The sequence below is a fragment of the Tenrec ecaudatus genome, chromosome 4, assembly GCF_050624435.1.
Source record: "Tenrec ecaudatus isolate mTenEca1 chromosome 4, mTenEca1.hap1, whole genome shotgun sequence".
Classification (NCBI taxonomy): Eukaryota; Metazoa; Chordata; class Mammalia; order Afrosoricida; family Tenrecidae; genus Tenrec; species Tenrec ecaudatus.
In genome coordinates, this window is record NC_134533.1 from 64,985,065 (window position 1) to 65,000,950 (window position 15,886).

The following is a 15,886-nucleotide window of genomic DNA, read 5'->3' on the forward strand; positions in this document are numbered from 1 at the left end:
TTGTTCTTTGTTGACAACTGCTTTCAGTTTCTGGAGGCCACACGGCCCCCCTGGGCAGTTCACACTGTAGATTCATGCCATCTTGAGTGAGACTATAACTCTGACTTCTGTTTCTTCAACCAGCTACAAGACTCTCCACTTTGAAAGGCCAGCACCATTAACTGTGCTAGATAACAGACTCTAGTCAGAGAGTAAAACCCATCATATTCACAATACCAGGGATATGAAGGGCATGTCCTCCAAGGGAGGACAATCTTGAGCCATCTTCTAATTCTTCATGCTGCAGCTCGTAATGTGAAAGGTAGAGACCAGAACAAATACATGACGTTGGAAGATGGAGAGAGCATACCTGGAGATGCAGAGTTTTCAGTGTTTATTATTTTCAGAAAGGCACAAAGGTATTGCATTTAAGAAACAAGCACACACTATCAACAAGAAGCATTTGGGGAACAAAAGATAAACACGATTTTGGGACTTTAAAAATATCCCAGAGGGAAAAAAGAGATTGTAAAATCACATTGAGATGGTCTTCCAGAAAGTAAATAAAAAAGAGATAAAAATTAGGTATGAAAGGAGGCCCGATTCAGGAGGCCCAGTCTTTGAAATGTAGAAATTTTAGAGAGAAAAATGATCATAAATTGGAAGAGTTCAATAAAATTTCTAGATCCAAGAGATAAGTTTGCAACCGATAGAAAGGGGCCACTTATGTCTCACTTAGCAACTATAGCATTATCTGGTCTTTTTCATTTATGGCAATCCTAAAAAGTCTTGCATGCACAGCGACAATGCGTGTCTGCCAGTCACAGACATCACTGGTGTGAGCAGAGAGTTAAACTGGCTGTGATGGTGAAGGGTATCTGTAAGCTTGACTGAGCCACGAATCTCAGTACTTTGGCAGTTATATATAATGGGGTAAGTCAGAAGCTATGTAATGATATAATCTGGCACTTAGGTAATGATGTAGCCATTATTCATTTTATGATCTGATGTGGTCATTGTCCATATGATGCTCGCTTTCATTTAGAGACCTGACTTTTGGAACCTAACCACTTGGATAAGTGGGGAAGTGAGGGGTGAGCATAAAGGACTTCAAGGAGGGCTGTGATCACTATATTTGAAGGAATCAGCAGTCATCTCTCATTCAGGCAAGAAAAATATTTTTCTCCTTGCCCACAAGTTGAGTTCTAGCTGGAAGGCTCTGCTCCTGTCCAAGTTATGTTGGGTCCCTTTCACACACACACACACGCACACACACACACACACACACACACACACCACATCCAGTGTGCACGGATGAACCAGGAAGCAGCAGGAAGACCAAGGCTGGTAGAGGCAAAGGCAGACGAATCCAGAGTCAGCAAGTCAAACCAAACTCATGGTTGCAAAGTCAAATGAATGCAAAGACGGAAGGCAATATGGCTGGCTGAGAATAGCTCCCAGGGTCAGCAGGCCATAGAGTGGGCTGTTGGCTCGTCTGAAGAACTGGAGAAAAGTGCAGGATCCATAGCCAGCAAGAAGATGGAAGCCTTCCACAGAGCCTGTTGAAATACGAGTAGGCAGCCCTGACTAGCAGAGTGCATAATTATCCAAGACTTTGGCTTGAGATGTTTGTGCGCAAAGCCAGATTCTGATCCTGAGGTCCTCCTCTGGGCATGCTCCCTGGGTTGTCCCCATACCATCCAGAGTCTCTGCACTTTAGCCATGTCACCTGCTTTCTGGGAAGGCTTCATGGGGGTGAGATACCCAGGACAGTTGCTCCCTCTTGTTTTAAGGAGGTGGCTCTTCAGGGCCTTCCGTTGAGTGATGAGGCACTAGCCTTGGGGCACTTGGAGGGCTCCCTGGCTGCAGATCTGCAGACCTGCAGACCGAACAGCCAGGCTTCTACTGTAAGGCCTGGAATGAATCTTCAACCTGGGTTCTCAGAATCAGAGCCAACAGTAGAAAGAACGTGGGCTTTTGACCTGGCTTCAAATCCTGACAACACCATTTTCTAATATCATTCCACAGCAGGCCCTGACTCTCACCTTGGGGTTCTGCCTCCCTCAGTTACAGGTGATTCTCCCTCGGCAGAGGACCTTGTTTCTGGCTACTAGTGCTTCCATCTAGCCTTGACGCAGTCTCAAGTCTAACCCTTTCAAGCCATGTCCCCTGGGACCATAATAAGTTCTTTATGAGCAATTTCACAGTTAATCATTAAAGCGGTAGTGTGAAGTGAATAGGATTATTTTCATTTTTCAGGCGAGGCTGAGACTCACTGAGATTGTATAATTTGCACAGAATCATGTGACTTTTAAAAAGGCAGGACCAGGACTGGAACCCCGTCATCTAGGTTTGAAAGAAAGTAACACAGTATACTAGGGAGTAAAGGTCTTTAAAATCAGATACACCTGAGCTCAATTCCTGGCTCCAAACTGGCTGCCAGACCTCCATGAAATCCCCTAAAGCTTCCGTGGCACCACTTTCCTCATCGGTGGCACCAGGAAATCTTCTGTAGCTGTGTTCTGAGAATGAAATGTTGCATGTAAAACGCCTATCACCTCGTTCCAAGAAGCATTTGGTTTCACGCCGCCCACCCTCCGCCACTCACCCCATCTTCTAATCCGGGCTCAGACATCTTCCCACTACATCATGCTGTTCCGAGCTCATTAAGGAAAAAACCAAGCAGGAGCATAAATAATTATGACCAGAAAGGAGTGAGCATGGTCCGAGTAGTCTACCTTTGCTACGGCAACCAGGCAATCATGAGTTGTCATGGAGACCGTGATATTAACTTTGGACCTGAAATAGTAAGCAAGATTTTTCATAGATGGAGATACGTGGTAGGACCCCACGATGCCCCATGTGGTGCCTGGATAGGGTATACTATGGCACGATGATCATCCAAGTATTCTTGTAGACTAAAAGGAAGTAATTTTGTTTGGCTAGGCCTGTGACCTTGGTCTCAGGCCAGGGTGATGTTGTTATTGTTGCGTCTATTCTGGCTCATGGCCACCGAGTAGAACTGCACTCAGTAGGGTTTTTAAAAGCACTTTCCAAAGTACCTCTGCGTGGACATGGGAGTACCTGGGCATTTGCTTCACCCCTGACCCCCGTATAATGCACTCATGTAAATAATGCGTGCACACATAGTGTGCACAGAAAACGAACACGCAGAGGAGTTGCACGTTTTCCAAAAAGAGCAAAAACCGTACAACACCCACATGATTGGCAAAGAAGAACGTCAATTGTGTCTACACTCCAGGCTGCAAGAAGCTGGGCTGAACCCTTTTACGATTAGCTCCCTGCTGCCATCTGGTGGTCACCAGTGCTCCAGCCTCAGCTGGGGGGCTGCCAGTGGGGTGCCGGCCTTCTAGGCATACCTCATTCATACCTCGTTCAAGGATGGTGTCGTGTTTTTATGTGCCTACCTCATTCAGAAGGTAGTGTTGGGGTGGGAGTGGGGTCCTGGGGCGCTTATAAGCAACCCTATCCCACCCAGCCAGCAAAAATTGGCTTGAGAGAGAGCGCGCACGCCAATATCTTGCCTTCCGTTTCTCAGACCAGCTGGGATTCTATTTTTAATCAGCGCTGTCGTAAGTTGACAGCTTAGAACGCCTTCTCTCTCCTCTCTCGTCACCCCAGCAGTCCACAACGTTGTGGAAATGGTGGATGGAGCAGTCCCAACACTGGTAAACAGAAGACCCACTGGCCTTTCTCACTCTGCAGCCCTTGTCCAGCATAGCGAGTGATTGGATTTTAGCAACGTGTTGACTGTGAACCTAACGGAGCTTAGCTTCCAGGGCTCCTCAGTTTTCTGCCAAGGGCCTGGTCTGGGTCCTGGCAAGTTCGCATCTACAATTTTGTAGCCTTTTTCTTTAAAAAGGGAACTGGCTTGAGTACATTTCAGGCCCCACAAAACTTGGTTCCATCCCTGATGGGTGTGGCTCCTTCTCCACCTCAGCCCGGTCTCTACTTCAACATGACTCAGCTTTGCTCTAATCTGTTCCTTGACCTTGACAAATTCTTTTCCTGCTCGAGGTCTTAGTTTCCCGGAGTTACCTGATAGAATTTAAAAACAAAACAAAACAAAAAAACCTCTCTTCCAACATGCCATACCTCGGCATCTCTGTGCTGTCACCATTTTGTGCCCTTCCCTAGCTGCGTGCCATTGCGTATGCCCAGGATGATGTTGCTGCCTCTTTTCTGAGCCTGCATCAGAAGAGAATGCAGGCTGGATTCTAAGACTTACATTGGACTCTATTCCCTGCCCCCCTCTCCCAATTCCAAGTCTCTTCACTGCTGCTGAGCCAGTAAGGGTGCCTCGCTGGGTCAGAAGCTTGCCTAGGTTCTGAATGGGAGAAGAGTTGGTGCATTGAAAAGTTCCTACTCTTGACGAATACTATATATGCTTCTTCTGTATGACCTCATCATATGAAATACCTACGACTGAAAGATGTCGAGACCAGGGCTTAGCAGCTGCTACTGGGCGCAGGTGAAAAGGGAAAGCATTGTTTAGGCGACCCTGAGGTTTCAGTGATGATGGCGGAGTGTTCGGCAATGGAAATCGATAATAGTTCCCCAACATGATGGATGCGAGTGATCTCACTGAACCGTACATGTGAACAATATTGAATTGGCAAATGTCGTACATTTAAAAAATAAAAAGGCCCTCTTCTTAATTAGCTGGGATACGCGCTTGCCACAGGATCTGCTGAGTCTTACCAGAATGCTTCTTCCTTCCTCTCTTCCTCAACAGCTTCATAATCATCCACCAGGGTAGTGACTTAGCAACGGAGCCACTTTAGGAGAAAGTGCTCGGGAGTCTCCCTGGAGCACAGATACCCAGCCCCGCCCCCTTCCTCCTCCCAATTCCGTTACTAAGACACTGGCATGTGGGTGGATCAAGGATGGCCTTCCTAAGACACTGGCATGTGGGTGGATCGAGGATGGCCTTCCGAGGAGACTACACCTACACAGCCCCATCTACCCTCAGACTGGGGGCTTTGGGGCGCGAGGTTGTGCCCAGCTGTGGGCAAATGACGGAAGGATGTGACAGGGAGAACCTCACAAAATCCCCTGTTCCAAAACAAACACCATGAAGGCAATTCAGGAGGAAGTCAGCTTGTTTATTTCTTGAAAGGGCTAGGAGAAGGAGGAGGGGGCAGGAGCGCAGTGCTTATACAGAAAGGGAGGAAAGGATTTTTCAGTGCAAAACAGTCTGTTGGTCAGAGAGGGCTGAGTTTAGGCCTAATGGCATTTTCAGTGCTTCGAGGGGGTGGGGGCATGGCGAGATCAAACCGAGGGCAGCCCTGGGTCATCCCAGCAGTCGGTTCCTTGCCAGCCTCTATGTCCCCTAAAGGAATCATTGCCATTACTGCATATGGTGGGAAAGGCAGGTCAGCCCATCCGAGTTCCTACTGTGTAGGGACAGCTACTGTTGGCCTTCGACGTTCAAGGTTGGTGCCGTGCTTTTATGTGCCTGGCTCAATCCCATCTCAAAAAATGTCTCTCAATTCCTGGGGGGCGGGGGGGGGGCTGAGAGGGGTTGGGTTCCATCAGGGAAGTGACCTTTTCCTGTGCTTTAGTGTGAGTCCATGCTGTCAGATGTCACTCGCTCATGTTAGTTTGAGTCTGTGTTTCCTGTGGGTCTGGACGGGTTCCAGCTTTGGGGATGGGTCTCCCGCCTGCCTCCGTTCCCACTCCCCTGTGCCCTCCCTCAGCCTGGCCCCAGCGTGCTGATGGTGGTGTAGCTCAGCCTGGAGAGGGAGGCGATGGAGGGGGTGGGAGGGTCCTCGTCTGGGAGAGGCCTGGGGCGGGCTCGTGGAGGGCGGGGCCAGCAGCGGGAGCAGGTTTCCAGGCAGGCCTGGCGGAAGCGCCGGTGCATGAAGCAGTAGACCAGGGGGTTGACACAGGCCGAGACATAGCTCAGCAAGTGGATGAAGGAGATCGGGGCGCCCGAGAGCGCGCGGTGCGCCCCAGGGGCGTCAAAAGCGCGCCAGGTGTTGACACTGTACACTGGCAGCCAACACAGGAAAAAGAGCACCACGATCACCAGCAGCATCCGCACCACGCGCTTTTTGGCCAGGAGCTTGGCGTGCATGGGCTGGGAGCCGGATCCAGGCCCCGAGTGGGGCGCGGTCAGCGCCGACAGCTCCAGCGTATGCCGGGAGCTCGGAAGCTGCACGTAGCAGCCATCGCCGTCCTCTCCAGCCAGCCCTGCCTCCAGTCGGCAGTGTCCGTTCCGGTGGCTCGCATCTGGGCACAGAGGGTAGCCATCAGATCAGAGGGCAGGCTCCTCCTAACCTCCAACACTGCGCCCCACCCCGCGGTGCCTACCTCCAACTCAGCTGCATCCCCAATCCCGCCTGCTACCCCTTTCCTCCCTCCTCCTCGGCCTGGGCCCCAAATCTCCAGACTCCGGGACAGCGCCATCGATCATCAATATGGCTCCACCCTTTTGTTGGTTTGTGTTTTCAACCTTCCCACCTGCTCTCTTCCCTTCTTGGCTTCGGCCCCGGCTTTGGCTCTCTTCGTGGTCCCCGTCGAAGCGAAGCCCCAGGTAGAGCTCACGTGAGATCAGTCCATAGGCCACGGCCATGACCACCCCCGGCACAAAGAACAGCAGCAGGAGCAGCAGCACGGACCTGGGTCCAGAACAGACAGACCAGACCGTGCAGGTCTGTGTCCAGTCACCCAACCACAGAGATGGGGACGAGCCAAGGACTGGGGTTCCTGGGGCTGGTGGCCAGATTCTAGGGGTAGGATTTCCAAATGGGAATCCTGGGAGGTGGGTGCTACATGGGGACTGGTGTTATCACTGCGTGGAGCAGCTGGAGGAGCGCCCTGGGGAATGATGGATCATACGCCTCAGATTGAGCCGGAGACGGGGTTTCCGGGGAGATTTAAGGCTTGGGCATCCTCACCAGGTCTGGTGGACGTATGCGTTGGGCCAGCGATGCACACACTGAAGCACACGGACCTTCGCAGGCTGCACGTTGGTGTACACAGGGTAGGGCACCATGAGCAGGCCTGACAGCATCCACGTGGCTACGATCACGCGAGCCGCATGGGAGCGCGTCTGCCACACGCGTGCCTGCAGTGGCCGGCAGATGGCACTGTAGCGCTCCAGGGCGATGGCCACGAGGCTTAGGGTGGACACACTCACAGACACCCCTGAGCAAGGAAAGAGAAAGGGATCACCGTGCAGAGGTGCACGATGCACTCACCAGTGGGACTTTTCACACCCCGCAACCCCCACCAGGGGAGATCCCCACATCTGGCACAGACTGCAGAAGGGGAGTGGGTGTGGGGAGGGTTTCTCACCCACCCATGAGGTAGGAGACTGCCTTGCAGACGACTGTGCCAAAGATGAATGTGCCCATGAGATTGGGCAGTAGGGTGAAGGGCATGCAAGCCACGGCTAGCAGGAGGTCGCTGACGGCCAGAGAGAGCAGGAAGGCATTGGTGACCGTTCGCAGGCGTCGGCTCAGCCCCAGGACCACGATGATGAGCACATTCCCTCCAACGCTCATCAGGAAGATGACAGCGTAGAGGGTGATCCTAATAGCTAGCTCCACTTCTGGGTGGGAAAAGGAGAGGTGGCAATAAATGGGTTGGTCCTCACCGAACCAAACCTCCTCAGTTCCACTGACCCCAACCTGAACTACCCAGCCAGATTCACTGCAGCCTAGACCGCCTCCTCCCCATCCCCCCAGGTCCCACGCTTTGACCCTTGCCTTGAGGTATCATCAGTTAAGCTTGCCTAGCGCTACCTTCTGCTGAAAGCCCGTTTCTTCACCCAGTTTTCAGAGGGCTGGGGTTGACAGTGAGAGCCCAACATCCAGTTGCTGGTTCCTCTAGGCAGAGCATGTTGTAAAGTTCATTATGGTAGATGTCGTTAGGTTAAAATACTTTGTCATTTGATCTCCGCTTTGGCCTATTTTAAAGTTTTATTTTTAAAGTATTTTCTGCTTTTTTTTTAAAGTGAGGTTTTCATCTGTTTTATTTAGTTTTTTTTTGCTTCCTGTTTGTGTTTTATGTGATTTGTTGTATATGAAATTCAGGACAGGTAGAGCTATAGAGAAAGTAACTGGATTGATACTTGCCAAGGGACATGGCAGGGAAGCAGGGGGGAAGTGGGGAACAAACAATGAGTAGGAGGATAAAATGCCTTGAAATCTATTGTGGTAATTATTGCACACATCTTCATAATACGATTGAATGATTAAACTGTATGATATTAGACATATATGCCAATAAAGCTACTTTTTTTTTTTAAAAAAGGGGTGATCTGAGAATATATAGACTTCTTTTCATGGTTGCTCCAAATTCTTCCTTCACTTTGCAGCCAAACTTTTCAAGAGACAGTATGTCTCTTCCCATTCATTCTTCAATCCATTAAAATATGATACCATCCCTTCCATCACTGTGTGGACCCTTTTCCCCCAAGGTCATGAAGCTTTAGCCCCCAAAGGCCCTTCTCAGCCTATTCTATTTGACCTCCCCGTAGCGTGTCACACAGCTGACAGCTCATTACCCTTTTGAAACTCAGGTCAGATCATGTCCTTATTTTCTTTATAAGACAAAACAAAAAACCCTTCATCTATTTTTAGGCCATCCGCAAGGTCCTCCAAGCACCGCCCTCTCCCTCTCCCTTCCTCCTTGCTATGCACTCACTTTAGTCACCAGATGACTCAGGGTTTCGATGCATCCTATGCAATCATGCCTGCCGTCCTACTCACGCTGGTTTCTTAGCCTGGAGTGGAATGCTCCTTCGCCAGGCCTCTCTCTTCATTGCAAACTTACCTTCTGTATCTGGTGAACTCCTGCTCATCCCCTTCCCTTTAAGACTCAGGCTGATTGCCACCTCTCCTGCGAGGCTTTTATGAACACTGCCCTTGGGACCAACTTGCCCTTTCTCTGATCCGTGCACGTTCTTCACGTGTCTACTAGAGTCCTTTGCACTGTCTGCTTAGTATTTTGGTGATCTCCAAGCATGCGCTGTCTCGTTCTTCTTCAGCAGATAGTCAGGGGACTACCTCTGTGACACGAATAAGGACAGCTTCCCTGCCAGTCCCGATACACAGACAGACAGTTGCCACATAGCATGATAAGGGGTGAGACTGAGGGATGTACAGGGTGCTGCGAGAGCTCAGAGGAGGGGCATCTGATGTTGCTGGGCCAGAGGGAAAGGGTGGGACAGTGGACCCCATTCTGCTGAGTTAATTTCTATTGGAAGGTAGGTTCATTTTGAGATCTCCATATCACAGCAAAGTTGACTCCTAGGCCAATAGGCATCTAGACAAAGTTGAATTGCATTAAGCTGGATTGAAGCATCTGCGCCCTTGGCTCCAAAATATGGGAGATTAGCACTTCAAGGTAGAGACAGCTAGTGGCAGAGCCTCCCAGGTTAGGAGAAGGAAAGCCCAGAATGGTAGCTCCGTTTCCCACAGCCCTGTGCATTGATGGACTCGCACTTTTATCTCGCATTGAACTGTTTCCCCACATAACAATAATTGGCGGACACAGACGCTGTGGCAGACATCAACAGTGCTATTTAGAGGAGATCCTCAAGTTGAGACCAGTAGTGAAGTAATTTGCCCAAGGTCACAGAGCAAGTGAGAGGTGGAATCAGGTTCTGAGTCTCTAGATCAGTGGTTCTCAACCTTCCTAATGCCTCGACCCTTTCATACAGTTCCTCATGTGGTGGTGACGCCCCAACCATAAACTTGTTTTCATTGCTACTTCATCACTGTCGTTTTGCTACTGTTATGAATCGGGTGACCCCTGTAAAAGCATCCTTCAACCCCCAAAGGGGTCAAGACCCACAGGTTGAGCACCGCTGCTCTAGATCCTTAAGATGTTTCTTCCCTACTGCTCTTTGGTCCCTCTGTCGTGCATCATGCTACCTCCTTCTCTAAATCAAATCTCAATCACCAGGGTCCATCCCACCCCAGTTCTATCATAGCATTGCTCACTGGATTGTAATGTTTCATTCCCTACCTCCCTCGTTGCCTATGAGCTTCTTGGGGACAGAGATAGTGTCTGTCTTGTTCTGTTTAGCACTCTGCACCATGCCCAGCACACACACACAAAAGCCGCGCTGTAAGTGCTTGTGAATGGATCTGGACTGAATCTGTTTCTCTCCATGGACGTGCACCTGCCTTTTCCTTGCACACCAGTGCTCACCTCCGCGCCTGCACACTGACGGCATGCCTTCTGCTGTCTGCCTCTGTTGGAAGGTCTTCGGCAGGGCCAGGTGCAGGGGGATAATCACAAGCTGGGCCTTCTGATGCTTTACTTTTGTTCTTATATGTAAATCATCTGTGTCTTATTTGGACACTGGGCCCTTCTCTGAAGGAAAGACCTACATGTCATAAAATTGAGGTGCATGTGTGTGTGTGTGTGTGTATGGGGAAATAAGGAACTTTTGGAAGATCGCTATCAGTGCAGCCCTTAGACCTGGAAGAATGAGGCTTGGTGTCTGCCTTGTGCTCTGTGTTCCATCCTTCCTTCACACTCTCTGCTGCTCTCTCCCACTCCCTGGTCTAGTTCCATCATCTCTCCCACAACCTATTCCGGATGTCTCTCCTGAATGGATTTGTGATGCAGGAACTGCAGGAGTGGGCAGAGTGAATTTGCCATTCGTTCATCTGACTGTGGGTCTCTCTGCCAGCTTGGCTAATTGTGGTGGAGCAGGAAGATGAGGCTAGGATCCATCCCTCTGAAGTTCCTAATCTGCTCAGGAAACTTCTGAAAACTAGAGGACACAATCCCCATAAAAATAAGCAATTGCACAGTGCTTTGTCATTTTTACTGGGCACTCCTCGATATTACTTTGCTCCCAGACAGCGTGCTCTCTCTCTAATGCTGCTGTTAAAAAATGCCAAAGCCCAAACCAGCTGCTCTCAAATCCATTCTGACTCATGGGAACACTACCTAGGGTTTCCGTGGCTTGGTAAATCACCCGTGTGGCAGATGGTGGGCTTGAACCACCAACCTTGTGGTTAGCAGTTCCACACTTACCTGACAGCACCAATTAGGTGATGTGAAAAAGAGTGCTTAAAACTCCGGTATGAAGGTCTGTCTCTGTGTGCGCGTCTGTGGCCCCAGGGGCTGAAGTGAGTAGGGATCTAAGGCGGGGGTGGGAGGGTGGGGCAGGACACCTTGTGGGATGCAGTGTCAGTGCTCTGACCATCGACCTGCGGCATCAACCTCATGGGCATGAGGGTAGAGCAGAAAATCAGGCCAGGGGACCCCAAAGGCTATGAGAGTTCAGTTTTGCTTCTGGGGTCTTGAGGGCTTTTATTTGTTGTGCCTACATCATTGGTTTCCAAACTTATTTGACGTACCATAACCTTAAAAAAATCATTTAGCATCCCTGGCTATTAAAACCTTGAATACTGTAGCCCAGAATCCAGGAGAAAGTGGAGGCATCTGCTTTGGCAGCCCCAGCCGCCCGACCGCAGTGGTTCCACAGAGCCCTGGGGATAAAGTAGGTTACACACTAGGCTGCTAACCACAAAGTCAGCAGTTTGAAACCACCAGCCACTCTGAGGGAGAAAGATGAAGCTTTCTACTCCCATAAAGAGTTACAGCCTCAGAAACCAACAGTGGCAGTTCTGCCCTATCCTATAAGGGTCCCTGTGAGCTGGAATTGACTTGACAGTGAGGCAGTAGCACAAATATAGGTCTAGATTGTGGCGGAGAAAGTATGAGCAAAAATCCAGACAATATGATGGGGGGAAAATGCCAGTTTTTATATGATAGTATTCTGCAGAACATTGAAGTCATTGATGCCTGAAATTCTGCCTTCCATTGGCACGTTGGCACTGGTCACCTTTGCCCACATCAATGTCTTTGAGGCGAGCTGCGGTGACCATGAGCAATGGCTGGTTGAATGGAGAGGCATCCACGTGTCACTGGGTAATAACTGAGGAGATCAGTAATACTCAAGAGCGTGTCAGTAATATTGGAGTGACTATTGGGTAATAACCTTGTCTTTGAATAGATATCTGGGGGAGTGAGAATAACACGTGTTCTGTGGGCAATATTCAGAAAAGATTAATACCTATGTGTCTGTAGGTGCTGAGTGTTATAACACTGAACGAGCAAAGGAGGTATCCAAGAGTCTGTAGATAGCATCTCATTTGGTAGGAAACCGCTTGCGGCAATGTGGTTTGCATCAGGGATCTGTGGAGATCAGCTGTGCAAATACAGGAATTTCCAATCAATGTGGTAACAGCTAAGTGAGAAGTATATATGGCCAATGGAAAGTGAGTGTGAGTAACAGCTGGTTCAGTGAAATTAATCGAACACCTGAAAAAGCTCAGGCAGTCTCTGTGGGTAATATCTTGAGTGTGTGAAGGTAGTATCTCTGATTTTATGGATAACAATGCTTGGAAGAGGATTGCCCAAGTGCACAGGGGTAGCATCTGACTTTATGTGGTTACTAATAAAATGAAAATGTGTAGCATTCCATAGATAGGTGACATTTGAATGCATGACTGTGGCTGAGACTGAAGTGAGCATCGGTAACAATTATCTGTGTATTATGTCAAGATACATCGGAATGAACCTGGGTAATGTACGCCCATGCAGGGTACTATCGGAGTAAATGGAGACAACTGAAGTTCTCTGAGTACATTTTGGCTGCTTGGTAAAACGTGAGCAACAACCTGTAGAGGCACCAGGCCACTTCTTGTACCTGTGCTCGGAATCGCTTCCTATCCTGCTTTTTCAAGAACTCCTGGCCAAGTGACTATCCCTTCTCTTCTCACCTTTAACCTTCCTCTTCTCTCCTGCCTCATTTCTCAACATTAAAAAAACACATTTGTATCTACTACCCAAAAAACCAAAACACAAAAACCCAAAGACAGAATCCACACACATGCACACAATTTCCCAGCACCATCTTTGTCTGTCTCTCTCCATGACAAGCACTTCGAAAGGGTACCCTTCTGTTCATGCACTTCTCACCACCCTCCCCCCTCAGTCCAATCTTTAATCTAGTGCAGTCAGGCCGCAGTACCCACAATTCCAGCTAAGAACTGCCTTGTTATTGAATCTGAAGGACATTGTTCTCGCCTTATCCAACGATATCACAGTGTTTGACGTCATGTGGGCAGACATTGGGCTGATAACTGCAAGGTCAGCAGTTCAAACCCTTCAGCAGCTAAAGCGGAAGCTATCTGCTGCCCAAAAGATTTACAGTCTCAGAAATCATACAGGATCTATGTAAATCAGAATGCATTCGCACGCAGTAGCAGTGAGTATACTGCTCTGAAGGAACCCTGCTGGCATGGCGCTTATGCCCTTGGTTGTTAATTGAAAGCCAGTGGTTTGAGCAGACCAGAAGATGCAGCAATTTGCTTCGTTAAGATGTACAGCCTTGGAAACCCCATGGGGCTATTCTACTCCATCCTATGACTGGAATGAAGGCAAAGCATTTGGCTTTGGACCCCATCCTGCTTGAAACTCTTTTTTCCTTTGGATTCTGAAAGCACATAGCTTTTGTCTCTCTGGTAGTTTGGTCTGTGTGTCTTCCATGGACTCTTAGATATTGAGTGTCTCCAGGGTCCCGTCTTAGGGTCTCTTTTCACTTGATATAAACTTGGATGGTTTTATATATTCCCATGGCTGCCATGGCCTCCTTTAGGCAAAGGCCTTTCAAGTGGGTATTTCTATCTTAGACCTCAAGTGCAGACCATTGAATTAAACAGCCACTCCTCCTGGATGTCCCACGAGCCTCCAAACTCAGTAGATTCCAAGCTGAGTTTATAACCTCCTTTTCCCAACCTTTCAAATGTTCTGCTCCCTTGTCATCCTTCTCATTTCCCATAGCACCAACACCCAGCCAAATGCCCAAGCCCCAAACCCTGACAATTGACCTCTCCCTCCCTCTTCCCTTCCAGTCGATCTGCTTCCAGAAGTGACCCCCACAGTCGTCCACGTCTCTCCATCCCCACTCTCAGTGCCATCTTTCACCTGGAGCACTGGAATAGTCCCCTAAAACGTTCCTCTGCCCTCGAGCTCAGGTCCTCCAACCGCTTCTCCACACTGTACAACTCTTCCAGGAGTAAAACCTTGCAGGGGTGCGCACTGCCTACAGGATAAAATACATACTCCTAGTTGACTTTCTGTAAGTACAGTTCCAGTCTGATCTTCAGTGAGCGTTATTCCCTTCTAGTGGTACATGTTTCCGCCACTTAGAAGTATGTTCCATTGAATAAAAAATGCCCTGGACTTACATTTTGGGCCTTTACACATCTGTACCTCTGCCTGGGCTACTTGCTTCATCTCCCCCTTGACTTGGTTGGCTCGCCCTCATCTGTCTGATTTCCCTTCAGACATCACTTCTTTCTGGAGCCAGTCATGAGTCTCTCGGGGGTTTTGGTGAGATGTCGTTTGTGGTTCCACTGCCCTTTAAGGCACTTCTCACTTGGGTGTGCCCCTACCTGGTCATCTGCCTGCCCTGACCACTAACCTGTGAGCTCTCTGAAGCAGGGACTGTCTGTAGTGTTTAACTCATGCCCCAGTGCCCAGCATAGTCTCTGGTCCAATAAACACTTGTTGACGGAAAAGAATCTAAGGACGTGTGTATAACGACCAACTGCGAAAGCAAGCATTGGGTGGGTTGTGGAGAGTTCACTGCTTGAATTACCTTTTCTCCTGACCTTGCTCTCCAGGGACATTCCCCCACCCACTTTACTTGTCTGCCTCCTGAATGCCAAGTCCAGCCGGCAGCAACCAGCGCCAGGTCCCCCCTCTCTCAAGCCCCACCCCGTGAATTTCCCTGGGGCCCCTTCAGGGTGAAGGAATTCCTTCTTTCTTTTGGGTGCCTGCGGTTCAGTCTCTGGTGCCAGTGCCACTTGAGACCTATGCCTTGGAGACAAATCCATTGGCTTGCCATTCCTCTACACAGGACTCTGGGGACACCCATGTGTCCACAGAATGGGGAGATCTGGTGCCAAGGAACCTTTTAGAGGAAAGTGTACATGCAGGAGGGTAAAAAGATCTGTCTTGAGCAGGAACCTCAAGAAACTGCGAGGAGTAAGAGTCCTCTCTTGAGGCCTGGGTGGTTGGAATGGGAAGAGGGTAGGAGGGGGAACATGGTGAGGGATGATGGGAGAAGGAAGCAGACAGTCTGGCTCTGGTGGTGAGTGAGACTGAAGTTGAGGAAGGATGGAAGGGGGTTTGGAGACCCCCTTTCCGGGCCGAGAATACAGATTAAGAAGAACCCCCATTGTGGAGGTAGAAGGGTGGGGAGGTGTGAAGTTGGGAGCAGCCCTCTGGGTTGAGGCTCAAGGGTCTCCTTTGGGAAGGCTGACACTTTCCGTGGAGGACAAAGGGGATCACAAGATCACAATTCTAACTTTCTGTCGGGCCTTCCAGAATGCCTCCTCTCCAACAGGAACCCCCCCGTCCCCCCAACCTTGCCTGCCTTTCCCCTGCCACCCCCAGCTCGCCACTGCGAACTGGCCTTGAAAGGAAGAGGGAGACCTGGAAGAGGTGACAAGGCGAGCTCCTAGTCCCCCAAGTCTCCGGAATCGAGGAAGGGGTGGGAGAGTTGAGGGAGGGGCTGCTGAGAAGAGGGGGTGAAGCTGGGAGGGGGTCGCCCGTGTCTCGGGGCTGCTGTGGGCGTTTGGGGAGCCGATGCGGGGAGCCCGTAGGACTGCTGTGGGCGCAGTGGGAAGGAGCTGGCGGAGGAGGCTCAGGGAGGCACCCACCTTGTGTCCCGGCTCTGCGCCCGCTAGGGCTCTCGCAGCTGACGTTGCCGGCGCCGGTGGTGTTGAGCTGGAGTCCCCCAGGGCGGCACAGCGCCGACCCTGGCCCGGGTCCGGGTCCCGGCGCGCTCCGGTTCAGCCTCAGCGGCTCCATGGCCCCGGCGGGGCTCCGCTGCCTCCCT

General features: G+C 50.1%; 1 protein-coding gene across 2 annotated transcripts; it reads right to left on the minus strand.

Annotated features, from left to right (window-relative positions):
- Positions 1–5,695: 5,695 nt before the first annotated feature.
- On the minus strand, positions 5,696–15,858 carry CCKBR (cholecystokinin B receptor). 2 transcript variants are annotated; one of them, XM_075548484.1, is made up of 5 exons: positions 15,708–15,858; positions 7,307–7,558; positions 6,903–7,152; positions 6,477–6,623; positions 5,696–6,242 (listed from the first exon to the last, which is right to left on the minus strand). In XM_075548484.1, the coding sequence occupies exons 1-5, from the start codon at positions 15,856–15,858 to the stop codon at positions 5,696–5,698; spliced, it is 1,347 nt and encodes a 448-aa protein (XP_075404599.1). The 2 variants fall into 2 exon arrangements, with proteins under 2 accessions (XP_075404599.1, XP_075404600.1); XM_075548485.1 differs by lacking the exon at positions 7,307–7,558.
- Positions 15,859–15,886: the final 28 nt, after the last annotated feature.

What these genes read in the sequence shown, in the direction of transcription:
- CCKBR (XM_075548484.1), bottom strand. Translation starts at nt 15,858, where the DNA reads ATGGAGCCGCTGAGGCTGAACCGGAGCGCGCCGGGACCCGGACCCGGG. An exon ending in GCGCAGAGCCGGGACACAAG is followed by an intron (nt 7,559 to 15,707) that starts GTGGGTGCCTCC and finishes TTTCCCACCCAG; the next exon opens with AAGTGGAGCTAGCTATTAGG. An exon ending in GCATACGTCCACCAGACCTG is followed by an intron (nt 6,624 to 6,902) that starts GTGAGGATGCCC and finishes TTCTGGACCCAG; the next exon opens with GTCCGTGCTGCTGCTCCTGC.